Source organism: Rattus norvegicus, chromosome 16, assembly GCF_036323735.1.
Source record: "Rattus norvegicus strain BN/NHsdMcwi chromosome 16, GRCr8, whole genome shotgun sequence".
NCBI lineage: Eukaryota > Metazoa > Chordata > Mammalia > Rodentia > Muridae > Rattus > Rattus norvegicus.
Window position 1 is genome coordinate 2,948,480 of NC_086034.1, and position 27,474 is coordinate 2,975,953.

A 27,474-nucleotide genomic window follows, 5' to 3' on the forward strand; every position below is an offset into this window, starting at 1 on the left:
GGGGGGGGTGTTGTGCATGCAGTTAACAACAGTAATCCCTCTTGGAAGTTGTTTACCTTGTAGCTGCTTTCAAGGGCGTGTTCTGTTCAACCTACCCTCCTCTCTTCTCAACAGCAGTGTGTTTCTACTCTTGGACAGTTTGACTGTCCTCACTTCTGTTAGACACAGGGCTGGGGACCAGCCTGTCACTAGACAAGTGGCTTTAGAGGACACTTTGAGACAAGCATGCTTGGACCTTTTAGCAAACACACATGACGTGGTGACGGGTAACCAAATACTGACTCCCTTCTTACAGAGTACCACCAATGAACCAAAGTATGGTACCACTAAAGTCGAACTTGTGGCAACGAGGGAGTTTATTGGGCTTCCTTACAGTGCATGGATGAGGGCTTATTTCTAGGAGTGTGGGAGGATCCTTAAAGCAGCTCCTACACTGGGAAGTTTCACCCCAGCATGGATGACTTCCTCATAGCTGCACACATGGAGCGACTTCTTCAGTTAATGTTCTACAATCTGCATACTCTGGCATCTCTTGACACCATAAGGCTCAGAAGGGAGCTGCTGGAGTCTTGGGTCAGGGGCCAGTGACTCTCCCTAACCCTCTTTCTATGAGGGAACATCAACAGTGGATAAGCTTGATCTCAGGAATTTCTTGTGAGTAGTCACAGCTATGCCAGTGAGGATGACAGCCGTGATGCTTGGAGAATAACTTTATACAAAAGGTCCAGGGTAGGAAGGGAAGTTGGTTCTAGAACTAGCTTCTTAATAAGCCTAAGCAAACTACCAATACCTTTTATGTCACGGCAACAATGTTCTAAACATCTTATGTGCCATTTGTGTACTGATGCCTGTGAGTCAAACCTAAACTTGGTGGTGCAACTGTTTAATTTGCTCATTAGGGGTCATTAGATTATGTTGGGTATGGTTGGACTCAGTTGGCAGTTCTATCTATCTATCTATCTATCTATCTATCTATCTATCTATCTATCATCTATTTTCTATCCTATTCTATTTATTTTTTTATTGCCTCTAGGTCACTCATGAGACTGAAGTCATCTGGTTATACGACAAGGGCAGTTATGGTGGCTTCTGTTACATGGCTGGCCTTCCTTCCTCATGGTCTCTCATGTCAAAGAGCATAGCTTGGGCATCTTCAAAGCATGAATTTTCAACTACTACTCCCTCTTTCTCTTTGGGGAGGCACTTTTCCTGGCCTCAGGTAGTCCTCACCTTTCAGCAATATGTTGATCAACAATTAAGTACTCAGGTGGGGGCGTGTGCGTGTGCCTCTGTAGCTTTTTTTCATCCCTCCAAACTCCCAGCTTCACCTTCTGGAGCCAGGGAATCATAGGTCTACACTTTGTGTGCTTCATGTACTGCACTGCAGACTCTGCCACTGGGCTGGGGAGGTGATACTTAGGACTCATTTGCTTCCTATGGAAGAACCACTGTCCCTCCTCTCTCTCTCTCTCTCTCTCTCTCTCTCTCTCTCTCTCTTACTCTCTCTCTCTCTCCCTCTCTCTCTCCACACACACACACACACACACACACACACACACACACACACACACACAATTTAATCTCTGTAATTGCTTCTTTGCCAGAGGTCTCAAGAGAATGAAAGTTAAACTAGCAAGTTCTCTTGAGTTCAAAGTTAGGAAAACATCAACTCTGAATTCTAGTAACCAAAGCTAGCCCAAGGTTAGCACAGGTTCAAGCATAACTCTTGATGGGAGGGTTAGCCTGAACCTCTTAATGGAATTGGTGGGGAGGTCATCGCAAAGGGGCGAGATGGTAGTGATAGGAAGAACACTAATAGGCTTCGCAGACACCATCATTCCACTGGTAGCATGGACTGGTAGGGCGAATTTTAACACAAGGGTGATCATTTCTCAAACAGCTGTTTACAGGATCTGAAGCCTGTCGAGGAGAATGCATCCAATCTAAAGTTGTGAAGTATAGTTGTTGACTGGTTTTGTAGATGAGGAAACTGCTGCTTCTCAGGGAGTAAGGGTTGGCCTGAGGACACCCTGTGTGATTCCTATGCCTGTGTGATTCTCTGATGACTCCCTGAAGTCCTTTCACTTTGGACTGGTTGTTTTTTTGTAGTCTTAACTTTTACCTATATCTACCTAAGCAACTCTTGGCTCCATTCACCACTCTGAGTTTTATTCCTCTTGGGTTTTCCCCCTGAGCATCTCTTCTTATGTGCACACAGGGGAGCTTTTGCAGTTGCCCTGCCTTTTCTAGTTGGTGTTGGTCATCTGTTCTGCCTGGGTCCTAGAGACCGGAGAGTCATCTGCCACCTAGGCCCTGACTGCTCTTGTCTTAGGTTGTCCAGCCTTTCCTCACTGGTTTCTGTGCCTGTATTCTCCAATTCTTGCGGGTTGCCCTCCCATTCTAAAGCAGGCTTATGTCCCCCACGAGCTCAAGCATTTGAACACTTGACCTCAATTGGTGGCAGTATTTGGGGACGTTATGGAAATGTTAGATGTGAAGCCATTCTGGAGGAAGTACATCACTGAGAGCAGGCTTTGAGAGTTGATAGCTTTGCTGCCTCTCTCTCTCTCTCTCTCTCTCTCTCTCTCTCTCTCTCTCTTCCTCTCGCCTTTCCCTCCCTCCTTCTCTATCTGAGTTGTGATCTCACAGCTTCCTGCTCCTGCCGCCTGGTAGCTGGCCAGCCTCCCCAACCATTGTGCACCCCCTCTAGAACTGTCAGTCCTCCCACCTCCAAGTTCTTTCTTCTATAAGTTACTGTTGGTCATGGTATTTTGTCACAGAGACAAAGAAAAATGATTAATACAGTGCCCATGATTTTTTTTTAGAATTTGAATAGTATATGGACTATTAAAATACTTCTGTGGAGTTTAAACATTTTAGCTAGTATATAGATATTTAAAATAGAGTAAAAGTATTCTTTTAAGCCCTTACCAATATTTGTGACAAATAGAGGTAAATAAACTATTCTCTGAAAGCATCTTTTCCCCTTTAAGTCTTTGCTGAAATAAATGCAGCATTACTGGAGGAAGCTTGACCAAGTGCTACTACATTGTGAAAACCAACGCCTTCTGACACACTGCATTGCTTCCTGTCCTGTTCACGATTTCTTTATTCCTGCATTTACCATTTCTTGATATGCTGTGCTATTAAAGCTTATTGGATACAAAGCTATTTAGATATTCAGAATGTTAAGTGTATTCCTTCTCACCCCATCCTCACCACTATTGTAGTATTGTGCCTGGGACATAGTAGATGAGACAGGGGTCCCACTATGTAGCCCTGGCTGTCCTGGAACTTGCTGTGTAGACCAGGCTGGCCTCTAATTCATCTGCCTGTTTCTGCCTCCCAAGTGCTAGGAGTAAAGGGTGCACTACCATGGTTGGCGATGTGTGTGTAAGTTTTTGACCACGTGATTGAAAAGCTGTGTCTTAATTTTCACACAATTTTATTTTGTAGATTATCATTAGATTAGAACAAAGACACTTCCTGTTCAGTCTGGTGGAAGGGGCCTCCAATCCCAGTAACTCAAGAGACCAAGGCATGAGGATCAAGTTTAAAGACAGCTTGGGGAACTTAATGAGACTCAGTCTCAAGCTGAACCATTAAGGAACGCAAAGGGGCTGGGGAGATATTTCCATTTAGAGCACTTGCCTAGTCCTGACCCCTCCACCGAGACAGGATATCGTGAGTTCCAGGCTGGCCTGTGTACTTTAGATGATCTTGAACTTCTGATCCTCCTGCCTCTTGGGATTACAGGTGCACAGCACCACTCCCTGTTTATGGGGTGCTGGAGATGAAACCAGGCCTTCACACATGCTAGGCTAGCACTCGCTCAGCTGAACTGCATCTCCAGCCTTTTAAAAGCATGATTCCCAAAAACAGTGTCATTTAAGAGCTTTCCTAAAGGGATAAGTGGTGTGTGTTTTGCAGACACTGTGCTTGCATGTTTCTTGTCTTCCTTTTATAACCATAAAACCTGTAATTCTTCACGTTCCTGCTTATTTCCCTCTAGACTTTTGAGTTGAAGAAATAAAATGTTCAAAGTTACAGTTTAAAAAAAATCACTTATTTTGCAGACCCTGTTCTCTAAGGGTTTGCGCAGCAAGCTGCTCTTAGTTCTCAGCTAAAGTCCTGACCAAGAGGGACAACCATCCAGTTTAAATGGGGTGCAGATGTGTGGAGGCCTTTGGCCTCCCTGTAACTTGGGAAGGGCTCTAGTAGATTGAAATTTATGTAACCCAGGACCAATAGTTCATCTTACTAGGAAGAATGCCCGTAAGACCTGGAGTGAGTCAGGGCTTGCTTCGGTTCCAACTTGTCTTCGGTTCAGCAACGGTTGTTCCGGCCCCGGCCGAGTCTGCACTTTTAGATCCTTTATACCCCTCTCGGACTTGCCAGGTTAGCTCTGTTCCAGACTTGGGAGTTGAAAGCCATTCTCCCTTCTTCTTTACTTTAAAGGTCTCGAGTGAATCGTAAAACAAGAGGAATATCCACAGATGAAAGGAACACCATCAAGACCTTGTTTAAAAATACTTTTTACTGTATTCGAGAGAAAATTTTATCCTCTCTTCCTAGTTTGGAGGCTTGAAAAAGACCCCGAAAGCATACGAAATCTGTGTGAACCCTCACTGCACACCCACACGTGTGTACATTCACTGAGGATATCTTTTGTCATAAACAGTAGATACAGAATTATCCAGGTAGACCAAAGACAAGCACAAGCAAGTCGTGTGAGATAGCTATCGCGAGTTCTTCATTTCTTAGTCATACTTCTTTTGCCGTGGCATTTGTCTTTCTCTCCCTGGCTTCATCCATTACAACGGATCTTACCGGATGCAGCTTTTCTTTTCCAGACTCCAAAGTGGCCCCTTAATTCTTGACCTTTATTCCACAGTTTCCCCCTAAATCCACTGCAATGTCTTTAAACGCCAAGGCAGAAGAACATCGATCCTCAAAAACATCCCTAAAGGTGTCATCTGAGAAGTCATATCAGAGAGAAGTGACTTCATCCTGGTTGGAATGAATCTTCTCTTCCAAGACCCCAAACCTCAGAGCCTCTGGCCAGCCAACAGTGAGGGGGTCAGAGTGCGGTTGTGGCAGCCGCACCATCTGGGGTATGCAGTGGAGGGAGGCATCTGGCTCAAAGATGCTTGACTCTAGTGTGGAAATCTGGCTGTCGCACATGCCCCGATACTAATTATGTGGTAATCAAATCCCTCTGGCTTTCAGAACCAAACAAGATTGGTTTGAAGAACATCTAGAAGAATGGGGGAAGAACAGGGCCATGCATGCTTGGTGCCTGTGGCTTGCAACTAGGTGTACTGCTGTCTTGGCAGTGGCTTTGTGCAAGTAGTGGTTAGTTTATTCTCCTGTACAAGTAAGCAAGGTGGCTTTTCCTTCTAATCCCTGCCACCAGTGATGTATTATTCCCAATCAAATCTTTACAACTTTCACTGTGGGGTCGTTCCTCTATGGCCTCTAGAAGGTCAGAAGGTGAAGTGGTTGTATGGTTGTATGTCGTCGATCAGAGTTTTGTGTATAGAGCTCTAGGAACTCCTTGAGTATGACCCAGACATACTCATAGCGCCATTATATTATTCAACAGCGCTCATAGCTCTTCTTTGTAAGAGCTCACGATTGTGACAGCAATTGTTATAGCTTCCTCTTGGGCTCTCTACTAATCTCACTCTTGGAGTAGCTGCTGATGGTGGATACCAGGTGCCACGACTGATTGGTCATGGTGGACATCTGCCTTAAGTCACGTGTCTCTGCTATGCCCTTGGCCCTGGGTGCTTTCCGTTTGGAAGAAGAATTTGTTGAAAACAAAGTCACATGCTAGAGATCCTTGTTACCTCCCATTTCCTCCTTTCCTTGACTCATCCCCCACTTTCAAGTGCACGACACGATCTCTTATCTCTTTCCTGTGCTCTCTTAAGTTTTGACTTAAGACAGGCCAAACTTATTGTTTTTCTTTCAACCTGAAGAATATTAGCTAAAGTACAGTTCCAAGTACGTAAGTTATTTTTGGAAAAACTATTTGCCATATGAAAGTGGGACATAGGAAAGCTTCAGTAATGTGCCTGTCTCTCAGCATCTTAAAAGTTTTCCTTCCTTTCTTCCTTCCCTCCCTCCTTCCTTCTCTCTCCTTCTTTCTTTCTTTCCTCCTTCTTATTATTAATTATTATTGTGTGTGTACACGAGCGTTTATCTGTATGCATATGTTTGGGCATGCCACGATTGTGTGCAGGTCAGAGGATAACATTTGGGAGTCAGTACTCTTCTATCTTGTCGAGGCAGAGTCTCTTCGTTTCTGTCATGCCCCATTCTAGCTGACCCTCAGGCTTCCAGCCAGTTCTCCTGTCTCTATTTCCTTCCCATCTCGCTGTTGGAGGGCTATGATCACCAGTGTGCACTACTGCTATACCCAGCTTTTTTTCACATGTGTTCCAGGCCATGGATGGAACTCATGCTTGCTCAAGGAGCACTTTAACCTGATTAGTCACGTCACCATTTCCCCATCACCCATAATGTTTAACACGTTCATTGACATATACCTGACATACTATAAAAGTCACAGTTTAAAGTTGTGTAATTCAGGAAGTTTTAAAGTATATTCACAGCATTGTTAAATAGTAAAAAGTATCCAATTAACAATGCAGCATTCTTCCCCTACAAACCCTATGCCTTTAGAAGGCATTCTTCATCTCTCATTCACCTAGCAATGAACACTTTGCTTAATGTTTTTCTTCCTTGTCTATTAGTATTAAATTCTTATGATATGTTGACCACATTCTTTTTTCATGGGACCTATACATTTATTTTCTCTTTGCTAAGACAAAATACCTGAAAGAGCAACTTATGGAAGAGAAGGTCTATTTGGTTCAAAGAGGTCATTCAGCCTATTGTATTGGGGAAGATGTGGCAGAGCAATGTAAGGCTGCTGGTCACAGATGAGTCAGGATGCAGAGAGAGATGAATGCTGGTGTTCAGCTGCTGCTGCTGCTGCTGCTGCTGCTGCTGCTGCTGCTGCTGCTGCTGCTGCTTCTCCTTCTCCTCCTCCTCCTTCCTCCTCCTCCTTCCTCCTCCTCCTTCCTCCTCTTCCTCTTCCTCCTCCTCCTCCTCCTCCTCCTCCTCCTCCTCCTCCTCTTCTTCTTCTTCTTCTTCTTCTTCTTCTTCTTCTTCTTCTTCTTCTTCTTCTTCTTCTCTTCTTCTTCTTCTTCTTCTTCTTCTTCTTCTTCTTCTCCTCCTCCTCCTCCTCCTCCTCCTCCTCCTCCTTCCTCCTCCTCCTTCCTCCTCCTCCTCTTCCTCCTCTCCTCCTCCTCTTCCTCCTCCTCCTCCTTCCTCCTCCTCCTCCTCCTCCTCTTCTTCTTCTTCTTCTTCTTCTTCTTCTTCTTCTTCTTCTTCTCCTCCTCCTCCTCCTCCTCCTCCTCCTCCTTCCCCTCCTCCTCCTTCTCCCCCTCCTCCTCCTTCTTCTTCTTCCTCTTCCTTCCCCTCCTCCTCCTTCTCCCCCTCCTCCTCCTCCTCCTTCTTCTTCCTCTTCCTCCTCTCCCTTCCCCTCCTCCTCCTCCTTCTCTTCCTTTTCTTTCTAGATCCCTGGTCTAGAAATGGACCTGGTGGAATAGTGCCACCCATTTAAATCTCAGTTAAACCTCTCTGGTAAGATGCCAAGATGTCTCCTTGGTGATTCTAAGTCCCTTCAAGTAGCCAATCAGTATTAAAGATCACATGGGTTATGGTTCATTAATTTTACTTCATTCATTCATATATTAATCTTTTTTCTCTATACACATGTATATAGATATGCATGCATATTTATTAAGTGTTTTCACATTAAATGTTTAGACATTTTGGGGAAGTAGTGGTAAGTATCCTAACTTCATACCCAAGAAAAGAATACTGGCCTTCAACTCTAATGCAGTAATTAAATAGAAAACTCAGAGAGTTTGAGTTCTTAGGCTACTTATGAACCAGTATAGTTCTGTTTGCTTACTATGTTGTCCAAGTTATAATTTGAAGAAATTTCAACATTGACTCTTTATCCTCTCTCCAGTCACTTAAAATTCCACCAGGACAACAGATAGGCACACAGAAATGCTGTTTAAAGGCAGGAAAAGATGAATAAAAGCAGGTGTTAGATGCAGTATTGACATTTCTAATGCTTGTTTAAAATCTCCCCTCAGATTATCTTTTAGAAAATAATGACAAATAACAGTGAAGAATTAAGTTTAACATAATCTATATTACCCAAAATAAATGAGTGTGTACAATCGTGTCTTACATATGTTGTATGATTATATTTACATATACATAAGTGAAGCTGGTAGGATTCCTTCTTTGACTGGGAAAGGACTCTTGGCACATTCATCTATGAAATAACAGATAGTTCAGTAGTGTTTGAGTAGAAGTGCAGATGACGCAGCTCACGTATTTTGTCTTGTTGGGGGGCACCACTCACAGGTTACTTAGGCTTAATGAGTCACACCATCTTGTCACACCACCTTGCTGTGCTCAGTCTGTCTTCCTTTCCCATATTTATTGGCAAAGGAGCTTTGCTTGAAGAAGTAGTAAGCTTGGAGATGCTGTTTCTCAAACCTTCATGTGCCTACAGGTGTCTTAGGGGGTCATGCCATAATTGCAAATCCTGATTCGGCACACAGGTGGTGGGACAAGCACCTACCAGTTAATGCTGCTGGGACACTAAGTGGTGAGGATGCCTTTCTTCTCCTCTCTCAGGGTGGAGTGAAGAAGAGAAGCAGTGAGAAGCAGGTGGTACTCAGGGACGACCTCTCCTCATTAAAATTTTGAGTAGAAGGGACTAGAGTTTAGTTAGGGTATCCATGTAGCTCAGGGTAGGTAGTATTACCATCTATCCAGGCATTTGAAATTAATCCAGATAAACCTTTTTACTTATTCTAAAAGTTCTTAGGTACTTGGCCGTTTGTTAAATGAACATGTTGTGAGGTGGTAAAGAGAAGGTAACAGGAAAAATAGACAGTAAAGATTTTTAAGTGCTATCTGGAAAGATTTGTCAGTAATTAAACAAAAGTGCTATCCTGTGACAGCAGATGATTCTGACTTAATATTATAAAAATTTTAATCTATTAGCGCTAGATCACACATTTGTGGTTGTTTCTTCAAATGCACTAAAAATGCCAACCTCTTTTCAAATTGAAAATAGATTTTTTTCCTTATACAATATATTCTGATTATGATTTCTCCTCCTCCAGTTCCACCCAGATCTTTCCCACCTCCCCCACTCAGTTAAATACACCTCTTCTCTCTCATTAGAAAACAAACAGGCATATAAAACAGAAAAAAAAACCCAGAAAAAAAGAGTCAAAGAAAAGCTCAAGAAACACACACACACTCACATACACACACACACACACACACTCACACACACACACATTCATACACACACACTCACACACACACACTCATACACACACACATACACACACACACACACTCATACACAGAGAAATTACATGTAAACATAAGACCAGAAATCATAATATATAAGCAAAAGCCGAGACAAAGCATTATGAGACAAAAATCCTCCAAAATTATCATCCAGTTAGTTTTGTGTTGTTCATCTACTGCTGTACCCAATTACCAATTTCTTAAACTTCAGATTTTTTTAAAACTAATGTTAGGTTGAGAAATGTTAACAGTAGGGGATGCTATTGCCCTATAGTTGCTCATATATTATGTATAACACTAGAAAAATAGTTTGACTTTCCAAACAGGAATGGTTGGTATTCCTGAGAGCCCCTTGTAGAATTATATGCAGGCCAGTTAATGGGAAATCAATTACACCCATTCTTTGAGTTGGTCTTAAAACAACTGTTTCCTGTTTTCCCTTATTTAAGAAAATGCCGAAGTGCTTAGTATATTGTTTCCACTGCTGCATTTGTTTGATGACTGAAAATTTATGTTCAGTAGGCCTGTCTCTGCTTCTTGATTAAATAGAGGGAAGAGAAAGAATTTCGAATTCTGGGTCTCTAGCCCTCATTATCTCCAAATATTGATACCGTGCGTCATGTGCCAGACCCTACACTTCAAGCTTTATGGGAACCACTGTCTTGCTTGCTTACTCAGCGAGCATCTCATGTAGTCTTTGCGTGAACTCTGTAAGTTAGTTAAAATTAATTGCTTTTTATTTATGGATGAAGAGTTGATATTTAAGAGTGTCCCAGTGATTTGTTGAGAGCCACAGGGGCTGTAACAGGTAGGAAGTTTCAAAATCAGAATTCTGCTCTTCTTCACTGCTCTCCACAGACACGATTAGTGACCTTTCCGACCATAGAACTAGTTGGACACAAAGCTATAATTAGAACACGAGTCCTTAAATCTAAGCTGAGTGCTATATTCCAGTAGCATGTCACCTTAGACCGTTGGTGTGCAATAAAACTCAGAACTCTTTCTTGCTTACAAAGGCAGACCCTCCCATGTGTTCTGTTCTTGGTGTTATAAATCGTGGCCAAATGTCACGTATCCACCCATGTGGGTTCTACAATCGTCAGTGGCACCATGTCCATGTGAGGAGCCCAGGGTCTTGCTGCTTGTGAAAACCAGCATCCTGTGTGTGTTGTTCAGCTACCTTAGGTCTTCTGTAGAGTATTCTACATGAAGAGAGAGGCCCTGGGCCTGTATATGGGAATACTCTCTTCCTCATACCTTTCTCAGCACTCCAACCCTTCCGCCAGCTCCTGCACATGTTTCTAGTTGGCCTGCTGTTTGTCTTTTCACACACATAGCTTAGCCCAGGGAAGGGTCAGAGCCACGGTAAGTGTTGTGCATCCCGTACATGGGATTACAGACAGAAGGATCAGAGAAGCTGCCCTAAAAAATTGATTAGAGGCAAACTGGAAAATGATTAATTAGCAAATAAAGTCACAAGAGAAATAGAGCAGGCCAAGTGGTCTGCAGAGAGACGCTGCTTTCTTTGACAGAGTTATGCTAAGTCCTTGCCTGAGAAGGAGTGTGGATTTATTTTAAAAAAGAAGAAGAAACTTCAAGACTTCTGGGCATAAGCCAGTTCATATTTTTATATATCTTGGAGACAGTTTTCATAGCAATGGAGCCCTAAACTGCTTTACAGTGCAAAAACTTTATCATTTTTTTTTGTTTTCCCCCCACAGTGTGGAAAAGAGCTTAAGGTCACAAATTCTTAAAAAATCTGCCAGGAACTCATATTTTCCATGTTTGGGGATAAGACACAGTAGATTCTAAACATCTGGCCAGTCCCCATTTAAATAATTGTGTGTTCCATGCACATCATACATATATAATTATATTTTCATTCTATTTACCTTTTTGTGTTTTAGACATTCTGAAATCTGGATTAGATTGTGACCCCAGTAGCTGTTGGAAGTTGGCCTTCTAAACATTGGCTCAGGGAAACCGTCTGTCTCCCTTCGTCATTTCTCCGTATAAACTTGAGTATGGTTTAGTTTCTTGTATTTTCATCTGTCTTCTTTTTTCTTTAGAAAAAAAAGGGAAGGAATGAATACGGGAGCTTATGGGAGTCATGTAAAATGAAGTTCTGTGAGTTTTTTTTTTTGAGGGGGGATTGGAAGATTTTAGAATTGGCTGGAGGAGACATCGGTTTTAGACACTGGCCCATATCTGCTAATGATGTGATGGCAGTGAGATCCACTGAAGCCCTCTATGCGAGCCACCTCGGTTCATCCCCTGGTGGAGTGGACACAGGGCTGGCAGCTTCCCACAAGTGTTGTTAGATGAATGAGCTGGCAAACGTGAGGCATTTGAGTTTTGTGGGAGAGAACTGGACAGAATGAGCTCATGTCAAAGACAACCACTCCCCACTCTAACCACAGAGAGGACTGGAGGCCAGGCCTCCCTCACACTGTGGCCCTGTGCTGACAAGGGCTGAGACAATTTCTTCCTTTCTGTCCCTCTTTCACTGGTACAGGGACTGTGTAACAGTGCTGTGCCTTTCAGCAGAGGGGAATGAGCAACTGTCCTTGGGAAGGTGCTTTGTGTGTACTTGAGACCCTGAAAGAAAGATCGTGAGCAGGTTTTATCGATAATTTAACCATCCCTTAGAGCACAGCCTCAAAGTAAACATCCTAGCATCTTGGAGAATGTTCTTCTAGGGAAAGCACATTGGGAGACAGGATTAAACACCATCTACTAAAAGCACAAGTGTACTTGATGTCTTGTTTGTTAGTGAGGTATAACAGGTCACTGCTCTTTGCTTCCTGGCTGTAACATCATCAGTGTTGGAAGATGAGGATTAATTTTTCACTCAGGGTCTGTCTGGAGAAAAAGAGAGTCTTGTTGAATAATAAATACTGTGAAGTCCACCCAATTATTTCCATTTTACAGTTGGCCAAACTATGGCTTAGGAAAGGCCCATATTAGCTTGGGGAAGCCATGGTAAATTGGGAAATCTCAGTCACGTGTTAAAGCCCAGACCTTTCTTTTTGAACAGTAAGTACAGTGTTAGCTTGGGAAGAGAGGCAAAATTTCCCAGTCAAATGTCACTTTGTAGGCTAGCTTTGTGTCTGAATGCTAGGTGTCAATGTGCTCCTACCCCAGGGCCTACATATATCCAAGTGCTTCACCCTGGCCATTTAACTCAACTATGGAGGGCATGGGAGGATATGGAGATAGGCCCTGCTGGTATATGAAGAGTATGACCTAGTTTATACTTGCTGTGTAGGGGACATTTTATCTGAACTTAATGACATAGGTAGGCCCCTAATATATGGTTGAGGAATCAGACATGCTAAGAAATACATTCTACATCATACCGTTGGGACATGATCTGGCCAGGATTAATTAGAACCAGACAGGCTATTCTAGAATCTAGGCTGCTACACATGATATTTACCTTTCTCCCTCTCTGTGAGTGAGTGTCTGTGAAGGCCAGAAGAGAGTGCTGGATCTCTTGGAACTGGAGTTACAGACAGTTGTGGGTGAACTGACAGATGCTGGTGCTGGAAATAGAGCTTAGGTACTCTGGAAGAGTAATGTGTGCTCTTAACGACTGAGCCTTTCCTCTCCTCTCCTTCCCTTTCCTCCCTTCCCTTCCTTCTGCTACCCCCTCCTCCTCTCTCCCCACTCCCCTCCTTTCCTCTCTTTTCTTGAGACAAGGCCTCATCTTATAGCCCTGGCTGCTCTCGTACCTCGTTATGTAGATCAGGCATCCTCAGACTCTCAGGGATCTGTCTTCCACTGCTTCTAAAATGCTAGCATGAGAGCCTGCCAGGTCTGACATTTCTTGCATTTTTCTGTTGTGGGATTATATATTGCAGGCAATAATCTTTTGGCATTTTATGAACAACAATCTCTTTCATTTTTATGGCTTGTTTTTTTTTTCACTCTATAGTATCTTTTGTGTAACAGAAATTCCTGATTTAATATTCAAATTTATCTATCTTTTATTTTCTGTCTTCTTCTTCTTCTTCTTCTTCTTCTTCTTCTTCTTCTTCTTCTTCTTCTTCTTCTTCTTCTTCTTCTTCTTCTTCTTCTTCTTCCTCCTCCTCCTTCTCTTCTTCTTCTTCTTCCTCTTCCTCTTCCTCTTCTTCTTCTTCTTCTTCTTCTTCTTCTTCTTCTTCTTCTTCTTCTTCTTCTTCTTCTTCTTCTTCTTCTTCTTCTTCTTCCTCCTCCTCCTCCTTCTCTTCTTCTTCTTCTTCTTCTTCTTCTTCTTCTTCTTCTTCTTCTTCTTCTTCTTCTTCCCCCTCCTCCTCCTCCTCCTCCTCCTCCTTCTTCTTCTTCTTCTTCTTCTTCTTCTTCTTCTTCTTCTTCTTCTTCCTCCTCCTCCTCCTCCTCCTCTTCTTCTTTTTCCTCCTCCTCCTCTTCCTCCTCTTCCTCTTCCTCCTCCTCGTCTTCTTCTTCCTCCTCCTCCTCTTCTTCCTCCTCCTCCTCTTCCTCTTCCTCCTCCTCATCTTCCTCCTCCTCCTCCTCCTCCTCTTCCTCTTCTCTTGTTGTCGTTCCCTATTAGTGGGAAAGTATTTTTCTTATTTTCTAAAATTTATAGACTCTGGATGTTTCTAAGTTCATAGCCATATAATACAGTTGTTAATGTTAGAATTATTCTCTTTTCATCTGATACTCAGTTTCTGGTCATACTGATTTGACTCAAGCCTCCAGGATAATGTTTCTAGGTGTTACTGACCATGGGCATGGCTTCCTTTCATTTAAAGGAATTCTTATACTAGGTATTCATTCCCTGTATGCAGTGGAGCACATTTCAGGAGTGGTTGTCTTTATTCCTAGTTTGCTTAGATTTAGAAAACAAACATGAATGATATATTTTGAGTTTTGAGCAGATGATTTTCTTTTTCTTCTCTCTGTTGTGATGCTTTACATTAAAAGTTTGTCTGTGACTGAATCACCATTTTTTTTCTAAAAGAAATGCAACTAGTTATATATACATTCTGTATTTCTTTTATAAATCTGACTTTTTCATGAGCAGTACTCATGGTCTGGGTGCGAGGTTGGGCTATGAGTTTCGTTCCTCATGTTCAAAATTAGCTGTTGTGTCAAGTTGGTCAGGCATCCAGTGATGAATGGGGAGGTTCTCTGAGACAGTGCATAAACTGGAATCATGTGGGCTTTATTTAAGGGAGAGAATTTTAAACTACTATTTAATAGTTACAGAACTCACCAGGCTCCTCCCTTTATTAGAATTAGACTGTGGAAGAAGCTTTCTAGTCATTTGTCCTTTTCATCAACATTTGCGGTTCTGGAAGGTGAATCTCTGTGAGTTCAATGCCAGCCAATGCAACATACTGAATTGTAGACTAGCCAGGGACATAGACCTGGAGAGACCTATCTCAACAAAACAGAAGTAAAACTAAAAATGCAAACATTGTTTGCATGCTGTCCTTTAAATCCCCATGTGTTGTGATTTTTGGAATGTTTATTTGATTCTTCAACTAACCAACGGCTCTTTGGATTATCTCCCCTGGCCTTTGACCACTAGAGCCCTGCTTAGTCTTAACCCATCTGTGCAGCTGTCATTTATAATTCTGCTCTTTGTTTGTTTGTTTTAATAATCTAGAAACATTGGGCATGCTATTTACTCTGAAAAATCTGGAAAGAGGGTGGAACAGGAGAAGGGAACACAAGAATATTGGAAGGGCAAACACAAAAGTTAGTGCCATTTTCAAATCTCTTTTGCTGTGACAAGGTGGGTCTATACTGTTGACATTAGACAGAAAATAAGCCCCCGTTCTACAGATCAGTACTTCTCCTTCAAATAGGAACCAAAGACTTGTTTCTTTCTCAAGTGGATCCAAAAATGCTGGAGTACACATGCTCTATTTCTAATGAGTTGCTTGAGTCCTGGTTTTCATTTCTCAGAGTTCAGCAGTGATCTCTCTCATTGCCAACAGAAATGTAGTGTGGCCTTCAAGTTGTAGACACTCCTCCATAAACTACACAACTGTTACTCACAAAGCAGATCTTTAAGCTCAGAACAATGTTGGGCAAATCTGTGTGGGAGGACATTGCCGATTTCATTGTAGACTTTATAGGGGCAGGGTACAGTTCCCTGGCCAGCTGTCTCAGGTTGTCAGTGTGTTGCGTCAGCTTCTTCGGGCTCTCCATAGACAAGAAGTTCTCCAGAAAATTGACCTCACTGAGCTGGGAGCATTGGCTCAGAGCAGGCAGGAGGACATTGATTTGGAAGTCCATGATCATACAGCCCTTTGATTCTAGCTTCTGCATTGTAGCTGTCAATCTTTCTAGTAGTCTTCCTAGAAGTCCATGACTTGAATTTAAAAAGGTGACCCTGCTCAGGTCCAGATGTTTGATCCAATGGACTCTTGGACTTTGGGACAGACAACTCATATCAGACTCTGACAGCTTGCAGTGAGGGATCGCAAGGGTCTCTAAGGGCTTCTTTAAGCACCTGAGCACATGGTCCGGGGGTTTATTCAGGAAGCAGACGTTATTCAAACAGAGATGCTGGGGCTTGTGGGGTTTGGAGAACTGGGGAATGATCTCTGTAACACAACAGTCTTTGATCGCTTGGTTTCCCAGCCACTTCATTTGGATTTCACTGAGAAGGAGTCTCTGAAGGTCTCTCAACTGGCCCAGGCCCGGGGCTATCATTGCAAAGGTTTCCAGGTCCTAAACTTTATACACTTCCAGTTCCTGGGTAGAGCCAGAGTCAGCTACCTCCAGCAGTTTTCAGGGGTTATAGGGAAGGAAGGGTGGCCCAAAATTCTAGCTTTAGGCACAGCACCTGTAACATATCTTTTCTCTCCTTTGTCCACTGATAAAAATAGTTTAGGTATTTACTTGGATGCCTGGACTTGATACAAAGGTTTGTCAACACAGCCATGGCCTGGTTTCCCCCTTGTATGGGATGACACACTGCTGGCTAGATTTGGCTAATGTCTACAGAGCAGACACCGTCCTCTATTCCAGCCCACACATTCCAAAAACTGTAAATCTAGCACTTGTAGTTTCCACCTCCTGGGCCAATCCTTTTGTGTCATCAGCAAATCGAGGCCATCTAGCACAGCCTTCAATGTCTCCAGGTTGTGTGTGGGGGTCTCCATCAGGGTTCCCACAGGAAGGCATCAGAAAGGCCAGGGTGCCACCATCTGCCTCAGGATGCTAGGTTGGTTGCTGGTGAAGGCCTCCTTGAACAATGGTGGGAAGAGCTCCATGGGCAGGTCCTGCAGAGCAGGGATTGCCAAGGTTTCATCTCTCAGCAGGCCTCTTCTTGCCAGGGTCAGGCCAGCCCTGAAGCTCATCATGGCTTTCAGATACACAGATGCCAATCTGCACACTTCTTTCAGATTTTCGAACCCTTGCCGGGCATGCGGTCACTCCAGGCTCCAAGCTTCAGAGTGTCCTGTGCAGGCACAAGTACACAATACTGTACTTTCCATGACCACGCTTAATTTTATTCTTTTTCAAATCTGCCAGCTCATTTTAGAGTGTCATTTTTACACTTTTAGCTCTTTACAATTTCTCTCAGAAAATATTCATTCGTATTCTTAAACATTTAGAAAGCATTACCTGTACTGTGTATGACTGCTGGTCTCCAATTTGTTCACTCTGTGATGTGTGCTTTGCCCCTGACAAGGACTTTGCTCTCTGCAATTCTGTACCCCCGGAAGATTCTGTTTTTGTTTTTCAGAGATCAGGGAGGGCTAAACTGCCTGAGACCATTCTATCCACTCACCTTGTCCGGCTTAGTATTTGAATTGGCATTTATTCCTATAAGAGAAGGACTAGAACGTTTTTTGTGTGCCTGTACCTATGAGTTTTTTTCTCTTTTTCTGTTTCCCTTTTCTTCCTATCCATTCTCTTCCCACCTCTCTTTTCCTTAGAGCTCTCTCTCTCTCTCTCTCTCTCTCTCTCTCTCTCTCTCTCTTAATTACTCTATTTATTTATACTTCAAATGTTGTCCCCTTCCCAGTGTCCCCTCCATGAGACCCTCACCCAATTCCCCCATCCCCTTTGCCCCTAAGAGGGCGCTCCCCCACACCCAGCCACTCCTGCCTCACCACTCTAGCATCCCCCTTCTCTGGGGTATCAAGCCTCCACAGAACCTAGCACCTACCCTCCCACTGAGGCCAGACAAGACAGTCCTCTGCTCCATGTGTAGCAGGAGCCATAGACCCACCTATACATGCTCTTTGGTTGGTGGCTTTGTCTCTGGGAGCTCTGAGGGGTTCAGTTAGTTGATATTGTTGTTCTTCCCATGAGGTTGCAATCCCCTTCAGCTTCTTCAGTCCTTCCCCCAACTCTTCCATGGGGTTTCTGGGCTCAGTCCAATGGTTGGCTGTAAGTATCTGCATCTGTCTCAGTCAGGTGCTGGCAGAGCCTCTCAGAGGACAGCCATGCCAGGCTCCTGTCTGCAAGCACATCCTGGCATCAGCAATGGTGTCTGGGTTTAGTGTCTGTGGATGGGATGGATCCCAAGGTGGGGCAGTCTTTGGATGGCCTTTCCTTCAGTCTCTGCTCCATTTCTTTTTGTCCCTGCATTCTGTTTCTCTTTTTAAAAATAAGCCTAACTATGCTTAGAAGGAGGATTTACTTTCATTTAGCTACGGTGTAATAGGACAATGTATCAGGAAGTATAATGATTCTAGAAAGACACTGGCTTCCCCCACTGTCCTAGGGTGTTGTCACTGAACTTCTGAGTGCCCTAGATTAGAAATCAACTAGACACCCCACATCAGTTAGTTCCCATGCCACTGACAGTGTGATATAAGAAGGGTCCTTTAAAACATTCCTCTCTTATGGACTAAAGTGATATTGGTCTATGCAAGGCAGCTTAAGGATTATAAATAAGTAGGAAGAAAGGTTAAAAGAACTGGTTAAAGGTCACATGCCAAGGCACACAAGGTGCAGTCTACTTGGACTTCTTGCAAGCGATTACAGCCCATAGTCTGGATGCTGTTTCTAAGTTTCCCAGTGAACATAGAGAAAGGAGCTTTCTGTTTGAGCTTTGATTCTGTATGGCCAACTGGAGAGTGAGTCGAGCATCAGGATGGTAAGCAAAACATTCCTACATCTTCATCCAACACATGCTCTTCTGTACTTGATGGAGGTTAGCAAAGAGGGTAGCAGTTTGGTACCCAGGCCCAAGGTTGAAAACCAGGGAGATTACCTGTCCTGATATAGGAGGGCACTAGATGGGCTCTTCCCTCTAATGAACAATACAGAGGAAGACTTTGGGAAGTTGAGACCACTGCGATAGCCATGGGATCCCAAAGAGATGGCCCTGCAAGACAGTGTTGTAGATTGCTGCTTTCTAGGCTCATAGTTACCTAGCCAGTGAGGTTTGAGTGACCGACCTAAAAGTGTGAATCGCCTTGGTTGGAGTGGAAGATTTCAATCAGAGACTGAATAATGGGAATTGCAAACTGGCCATTGTTTTTCTGACTTTTAGTTTTAGAGAAATTACTATGGCTTTGACAGGGATCTCACTTGTATAGTCTAGAAAGGGTGGTTAATTCTTAATTGTGAAAATTGTTGTAACTGTCCACCTGTCTGCTGTAAGCACCCTCCCCATTCTTCTTTGGCACATTCTGAAGGAGCTTGTGTCACATCGGTGCCCAAGTGGTGTAGTAGTTCAAACAGGGCCCTGGAGGTCCGGCCACCTACGCAAGGCTCCTTACTGAGCTGGGGGATCTGGAACAACTTCTTTTATTTGTTTGTGTCTGTATTCTCATCCCTTAAGACGAGACTGTAATGGTGAATACCTTTCTGGACTGTTAGGAAGGTTGACTAGAGCTTAGAACCCCGTGTGGCAGATGTCTAGTGCCGTACAGATTTTCCCTGTAAGTATTCCTCAGTAGGTTTGGTTTCTCTTTGGCTCTGGATATTCCCATGGGTTCTTCCTTTTGTAGCTCCATGCTAGGGACAGACTCTCATTCCTTGAAGACACCATTCAGTGGTAGGCTCTATGTCACTCTCATCTGGTACAAAACTTCTTTATGTGTCTAGCCACCCAGAGATGACTTTCAGTCATGGCTCTCAGGGCATAGCATTTCTTCTGTGGCGTTGTTTGCCTACAGACCTGTGAGCTGCTGCACATAGCTTTTGCTACCCTGTCTTAGCTTGGGAATGGGCCATGCTACTAGCTCCCACTCTGTTTCCCTTGAATGCATGGATAAAAGAGACACACACAGGTTGCTCAATTTCAACTTGACTTTGGACACAATTGCTGGGCACTACTATCTCCCACCTGGAAAAGTGTGCCCTTAACAATATTCTTATCTCTGCACCTCCCACCTACCCTAAACTTTAGTTGTTAAGATACATCTGGTCCCTGCTAAATACCCCTGACCACTCACCAATAGGGGCAGCCATAGGCCGAGACTCCTCCTGAGACCTCACATGGCTGCTTGACTTTTCTCTCTCTAAAGAATTCCTCTCCTCCCTTTAATCTGTCTCTTTTCCTCCAGGGACCTGGAAGTCCCGCCTATTCCTTTCACCTTGCAATTGGCCTATGGCTTCTTTACTGACAGAACAAGAACCAGTTGGTGATCAGGACCTTAGCATCAGAACCGCCCCTACAGTGAGCTATTTCTTCTTCCTCTTATTTTATATTTTATGAGTCTGAGAGATAGAGGGTAAATTATACTGAATGGATAAACGGACCTTCTCTTCTTCCCTTAAACCTGGCACTTGCTGTACTGTCTTTGTTATTCCACTCAGGAATAAGATAGCCATTAGAGTGAGCCCTACTTTGTAGATGTGAAAACAGGGGAGCGGTGTTGTAGACAGCTTGCCCACCCAGGGACAGCTCCTTTGCTGTCAGCTTGCCAGTGTAGACACCTGTGATCAGAGCATGTCCACAGATTTCGTTTGGAGCCTCCTTCAGGGTTATACACGGGCGATGTGAAAACAAACAAAGAGACAAAGACAAAAGCAAACATTATTCTTAGCTGCTCTCAAGAATTCTCACCATCCATCCAATTTCCATTCTCACCATCCCGATTGATTACGTGTGTCTGTAAATTAACTTAGATCAACTCGGGAACCCAGGGCATCATCAAAGGACAAAGCCATGCTAACTTAAAGCATATTTAAAGCACGCCCTCAGGTGCAGGACAGAAGGTTTACACGCTACAACACAATCTGTTTTGATTGGCTTAGAGATGGATCGTTGGTGGAAAAAGAGTATATGACCCTGTAGGCTTAGTTCATATTTTCTGTGACTGTTTTATTAAGGTTAAAATTTATTTAACTTACGGTTTGCCTCTGTAAGTACAGACTGTCAGTGTTCATAGATTCTCAGAGCTGTGCAACCAGCACCACTCTCTAGCTTGAGATTATGTTTCTCACAGCAGCAGGAAACATCATAGTGGTCAGTAGTTACATCTTTTTCATTACCTGGCACTCCCTAATTTACCTCCAGCTGTGAATTTGCTTATCTGGATGGATTGTAAGTAGAATTGAACTATTTGTGAACTTTCGTGATTGGCTTCTTCTTTTGTGTAGACATAACATTTTCAGAGTCATTCTTAAGCTAAATCACCCACATTTGTGGCCAAATTGGATAGATCATATTTATGCACTGATTAATTAATGGACAAATAGATTACTTGCACTTTTTTGGCCAGTGTATACAATGCCGCTAAGAATATCTGTTCGAAATCAGTTGGTAAATGGATAAATAAGAGTTAGCATATTTTTTATCTTGGAATAAAATTCAGTTATAGAAAGGAATGAAGTTCTGATGCTAAAGCAGGCCTTAAATGCTGAATGCATATGAACCCAAAGAAACCACTTATTTCATGATTTCACTGATAAAGAATGTCTTTCAAATTTATAGAGACAGAAAGAAGATGCTTGGCTCCCAGAGCTTTGGTCCTGGGAAGGAAATGAAAGGTGGATTGCTAAAGGATGCATGGTTTCTTAATGTGCTGATAAACATGATAAAAATCATGTTGATGGTTGCACAGCCTTGTGACTAAAGACCCTGAAACTCATATTTACAAGATTGTGTTATATCACAAAGTAATCAGTAATCTATGTCAATATGGAACGCTGAGTGCCCTCTGAGGCACCGGGGCACTCGGCTAAGAAGGAGAATGCTGTCCTTCTGTGTGCTCTAGGACCTTCTCCTTCCTCAGTGTGAAGGGGAAATGGAACTCCTCAAGAACAATGCAGCAGCACGCCACACTCGTGCTAGCTTCTGGGTGGAGGCTACATTCAGAAAGATCTCAACCTCTGGGTATCAGCCATAGGACTTCAGACAGATTTCAAATGTTGTCTCTTCCAATGTTTATATAACTAAGGCGTGGGATTATCTGTGCCTTACAACACTGTGAGTCCCCGTGGGCAGGAGTCCTGTCTTACGTCCAGCTTGATTTCTCTGCTTAACCTTGTGGTCTGGCTCGCAGGCAGGATTATGTGTCTGTGAATGAATGAGTAATTGCTATTTTTGAAGCCTCTTGGTATGTCCCTGGGCAAAAATCATCTTCAGGCTCGTGGCTGTAGCCTCGGAGCAGCCCGAGGTTGGTCTAGAATTTAAGACACGAATCCACCAATGGACGTCCTTCAAGGGTTTCTTTTTTTTTTGCAACTGTTAACTACTCTCTCTGGTGTTTTCCAATGTGGTGACTGGAAACAATGTTTCAGCACTCTAGAGTGTTGTGATTTCCTCTCTGGTAAGATATCCAAAACTTGCGGTTGGGTCAGAGTCAGAGAGAGGGAAATAAAAGGCTATTGAACTAAGCCTTGATTGGCTTTTTTTCTTTCTTTTTCTTTCCTTTGCCCCCTCCCCCCACTTTTTTCTTTTTGCGTTGATCCAGCATCAAAGCTCTGAATTGTGTGTAGCTTATGGGTGTTGGCTTAATGGGATTTTTTTTTCTTTTCTTTTTCTTCTGTGGAGGTACTCTGTGTTAAGTTCTTTCTGTTGAATATCCTTTGCTTGCACTGGACTTTTCTTTATGTTGATTTTTTGCTTCATTTTTTTTTTCATTTCCCATGCTGTTCAGTTACTGGACGCCAGAAGAACGAAGGTTTGTCTGCTCTTTGCTGCTTGTTTGCTTTCCTTCCCCTGCCCCTCGTGTTTGAACGTGCTTGTCTGTGTCTCCATTTATTCCCTTTTGCTTGCAGAGGCAGTAATCCTGTTTACTAAACCTGTTCACAGCTTTATTTGTAAAAAAAAAATAAAGTCCTTGTTTGTGTCTGCTTGTAGTAGATGCTATTATTTTCATTTTTAAATGGATATGCATTTATCATGGAAAATAATGGATAAAGAACACCTTAGGAAACAGGGAATACTGAGTCTGGAGTGTTGTAGGCCTAAGAAGGTGTGTTTCATGAAAGTGTCCCTCTAACCCTTTCCCTTCCTAAACTAAGCACCGTAGATGTATAATTCCCTTGTGGTTGACACTAATATACCGTTTCTGTGTGTGTGTGTACATTTCTCTTCTCCTAAGACATTCAGAAAGCATCACTGAATTAATTCCCCTCTTCATGTGCTGTCCCATGCTTCTGAAGTCACCGAGGAGGACTTCATGGCTGGCCCCTTGGACCTCATGATTAACATTCCATCGTCATGGTGTGGCGGCGGCAGCTTGATAGCGCTTGGCCTTTTCACTAACTCTTTCTCCCTTCTCCTCCCCACTCCATCTTTCTCACTGTAGCACCTGCAGTTGACCATCCAGGCCCTTCAGGATGAACTGCGGACCCAGAGAGACCTCAACCACCTCCTGCAGCAAGAGAGTGGCAACCGAGGAGCAGAGCATTTCACCATCGAGCTGACGGAGGAGAACTTCCGCAGGCTCCAAGCCGAACACGACAGGCAGGCCAAGGAGCTGTTCCTTCTGCGGAAGACATTGGAAGAAATGGAGCTAAGGATTGAAACACAGAAACAGACTCTCAATGCCCGCGACGAGTCCATTAAAAAGCTCCTGGAGATGCTGCAGAGTAAGGGCTTGCCATCGAAAAGCCTAGAGGACGACAACGAGCGCACACGGCGGATGGCCGAGGCTGAGTCTCAGGTCAGCCACTTGGAAGTGATTTTAGACCAGAAGGAGAAGGAAAACATCCACCTGAGAGAGGTAAGAACCTTGCGTTAGATACTGAAGTACGTAATTACACTGTTTCTCAGGTCGGAAAATGTCTACAGTCTCCCCCTCACTTCCCCTGCTAACAGCTCGCTATCTGTGCCCGTGGCTGTTAAAGTAGAACTTCGTGGGAGCATTTTTCTGCGCTCACTGTACCCGTGTTTGATTATTAATCAAAGCCTGTGCAGCACATGGTAACGCTAAGGTGCTTTATGGTCACTTTTCCACGGATGGCTGTGGTTTTGGGGGGCTTTTAGGTACAGGTCTGTTTAAGCCTGGTTGTCAAATATGTCTCTAAAGAAACAAAACAAATAAGATGATTAACACAGTGACCCAAAGCGTTCTTATAACTAAATTAGGGACAGAGTTTGTGGAAAGCCAAACACATGTGTTCTTTTTTCCTTTCCTTTCCTTTCCTTTCCTTTCCTTTCCTTTCCTTTCCTTTCCTTTCCTTTCCTTTCCTTTTCTTTCTTTTTTTCTTTTTTGAGACTAATGTTCTAATGTACAGACCAATGCCAAACATCTGGGTTTAACGTAATCCTTGTCTGCATTTACATTTGTCTAGAACGTTCTGTTCCAGGGGTTCTGAATATGTTTCACCCGTAGTATATTAAATCATTCGAAGTCCTTCACAGGCAGTTAGTTTCTCTGGCTAGCCACCATCACTGAATGCTGAGATGCTCAGATATCTGAGAATTTATGGTTCGTTAAAGCTTAGGGGAGAAAAATGTGTGTCAGCCAGCGTTTGAAATCGTTGCCACAGTTTTCTTGCTACTGTGGTAAAGATGGCTCTGACAGCGTCTTGTAAGCAAAGCTGCTAAAGGGAGACACATGCTGCATGGCGAACTACAGTCCATATGACAGCATTAGATATGTCTTTCAAAACATTGGCAGCACTGAAGACGGACTTCAGAGTAGACTAGAGCGCTTGGGATTGAGCACCTGTTTAGATGGGCAGCTACCTCGAGAGTTCCTTGTGTGATGTTAAGGAAGAATGGCTTCCTTGTTGAGATCTGTCAAGATATCCGCTGTCGGTAATCGTGTTTGTGTTTGCTTGGGGGATTTTAGTGGACTTTGGTATTTCTCAAACCTAAAGTCCTCTAGTCCGAATCTCCCTTATTTCATTTTCACGAGGTCTTAGCCACATATTTTGGAAACCACATGGCTTTGGTTTTGTGTTAAGATACCTAGAGGCGTTTTGTTGGGTCTGCTCTTCCCACCCGAATTCTGAGAGTGTAAATGTGATGGGCGGATTTCCAAAAGGATCTTCTGTGGTCCCTACCGCTTAGAATTCACCCCTTGTGTGATTTCCTCCTTTGGAGGACTGGCTCATTCTGGAGACTTCTATCTAAAAGATAGAGTATGGCAGAGACAGCGGATGTTGATGCCACTCCCATGGTAAGGTCACACCAGACCGAAGCTTCTACCTTGAAAGCAGACCCTCTTGCCTTCAGAGTATTTTGCTAAAACGAACTGTTGTATAGAAAGGCCAGAGTGTAGGTTATGAGAGCAGCTCTGAGCTGACATCCAGTGAGGAGAGGAGGTACTAGCATGGATGCTAACGATGGGAACTACAGATAGCCACAGTTAGTTACCTTCAGACGAGACAGGTGCTAGGCCGATGCCTCCGTTACAGCCTTGTGAGACATCCTGAAGCAAAGGACCCAGCTAAGCTGTGCCTGGTCTCTTCCATTGGGAAAATACCTATGAGGTAGTGAACATATGCTTTTCGAGTCGATTAATTTGGGATTAACCTGCCGTGCAGCAGTGTGTGGCTAATACAATGGAGCAGAAGCCAAACCCTTGTTTCTCTTTTCGAACCTCCAAGCCAGTTTACAGAAGAGCAATGTAAACTATGATTTGCATAAAGACTGGCTAGGGTTTGAAACGTTATTCATGTTATTTCAGAATTGTGGTTGCAGAGCATCTCTATGGTTAGCAAAAGCTGCTGCCTCATTTTAAGGCCAAGGTCTGATGTTATATATGTAGCTAGAGTGGGATGCCAGAGAAACCACCAGCCGTAGCATCCCCTGCCCCCATGGGTTCCTGTGGTCAGGGAGGAGCCTCTGTCCTCCCGCTTTAGATTCTGCTTCTAAGTAGCACTTAATAGATGGCGCCTTGCTTTGTCTGTGTGCCCAGTTCCATGTGGAAGAAGAGAAATGCAGTCTGTGCCTTAGTTGATTGGTTCTCACAGAAGAAGCGGAGCGTGGCTAGAGTCTTGATGTCAGTTTGAGAGTTTCAGAAAGTGCAGCCTGCACATGAGCTAGTTTCGGTGGTCATCAGACCAGTCAGTGGACGGCCCCAAGAGAAGGGGCAGATTGTAGAAGATTGTGGTAGTCTGTGAGGCCCTTTGTTAAAGTTTTAGGAATTCGGGGAGGCTGCTGTTGAGCCATTGATAACCTGAAAGTGGTCACGGTTAGAATATTTTTACACGTTAGAAACTGACAAATGCCACTTTTAGGTTACACAAGACTCCGACGCCTCTCTTCCAAGTAGACTCTGTTGCCTCCTCAGTTTTCCTACGTTGATGGAGCAGGCTGATCTGTGAAGAGGTGGGTGTGGAAGTCCGCTGAGCGAACCTCCAGCCAACATATGGTGAGGCCCAGCAGGACTCATTCCACTCCTAAGGCTCACTCCTGAAGTCTGTCTACCTGCACAGTGCTGAAGAAAGCACAGGGGGTCTCATTAATGTGTTAGCAAGAAGGGGCATTTCAGAGTCTAAACGTTAGAAACTGGGAGAACTATGACTTTAAGTTCACTAGCCATTCACAGTTCAGACATTTCCAGAAGTAGCAAAGTGATTGGCATTGTAGAGATACTCTATGCTGACCCATTGAAATCTCGGAGCCACTTCATTCATTCGGCAACTCACTTATTCATTAGTTAGGGTAATCATTTGTTCGTGTGCTTGAGACAGGGTGTATTTAGTATTCCAGATTAATTTAGAATATATGCATGCATGTATGTATGCATGTGTACATATATGTATGCGTGTATATGTATGTATGTGCATATTATGTATGCATGTGTGTATGTATGCATGTATACATGTGTACGTACATCTGTATGTATGTATGGGTGTATGTATGTATTTGTGTATGTATGTGTGTGTATGTATGTGTATGTTCGTATGTATGTATACATGTATGTGTGTATGTATATATGTGTGTATGTGTATGTGTGTATGTATGTGTATATATGTGTGAATATGTATGTATGTATATATGTATGTATATATGTACGCATGTATGTGTGTATATGTATGTATGTGTGTATATTTGTATGCATGTATGTGTGTATATGTATGTATGTGTATATGTGTGTATGAATGTATGAATGTATATATGTATGTGTATGTATGTGTATCCTATATAGCCTAAGCTCACCTCAAGTTTGTCATCTTCCTGCCTTAGCCTCTGTGTGCCATTATGTGTAGTACACATTATGTAAATTTTTGTCAAATATCTATTTGAAAGTATGGAATTATAACTGATAGCTACAATTCCATATTTCTATTTCTGTAGTGATTTCTATTGTGAGAAATAGGTGGGAAATAGAGAAGAGTTATGAAAAAGACAGAGAAACATGTGGCCCAGGGGAGGCCAGTCTCCAGTGCAGTGGTTGGGGAAGGTGTCTTGCAGGGTTGTGATCATGACCTGAGACCTGGATGGGAAAGGAGTCGGCCAGGTAAGGACCTCAGAGGACTGATTTGCTCAGATGGAAAGGCCCGTGTGCTACGAGATAGGTGGAAGGAGGCAGAGGCAGGTGGAGGTAGGTAGACTAGGCATTACTATTTGTCCATCTTACCTGGGGAACAGGGACAAAGGACAGCGAGAAGCTGGCCAGTATCACACAGGTAGTAAATGGTAGAGTTGCCTTTTGAATCAGGTTGACTTAGTCTTGGCTCTTCAGTCATTTCAGTAAATCCCCTCTTAGGAGCATCTTT

General features: G+C 43.4%; 1 protein-coding gene and 1 pseudogene across 29 annotated transcripts in view; one reads left to right on the top strand and one right to left on the bottom strand.

Moving 5' to 3' along the window:
* The window catches only part of Erc2 (ELKS/RAB6-interacting/CAST family member 2), an 860,860-nt gene that overhangs the window by 129,081 nt on the left and 704,305 nt on the right, over positions 1-27,474 (top strand). For 17 of the 29 annotated variants that reach the window (XR_010058279.1, XR_010058280.1, XR_010058281.1 and 14 more), the window contains 2 exons: positions 22,452-22,475; positions 23,106-23,522. Coding sequence is in view for 25 of the 29 variants with exons in the window: in XM_063275106.1 (XP_063131176.1) it covers positions 22,452-22,475; positions 23,106-23,522 (441 nt within the window). In the remaining 4 variants the exon portion in view is untranslated. The remainder of the gene's footprint in view (positions 1-22,451; positions 22,476-23,105; positions 23,523-27,474) is intronic. The other 12 variants (XM_063275111.1, XM_063275110.1, XM_063275114.1 and 9 more) reach the window with 1 other exon arrangement.
* On the bottom strand, positions 10,288-16,742 carry LOC103693877 (PRAME family member 12 pseudogene; annotated as a pseudogene).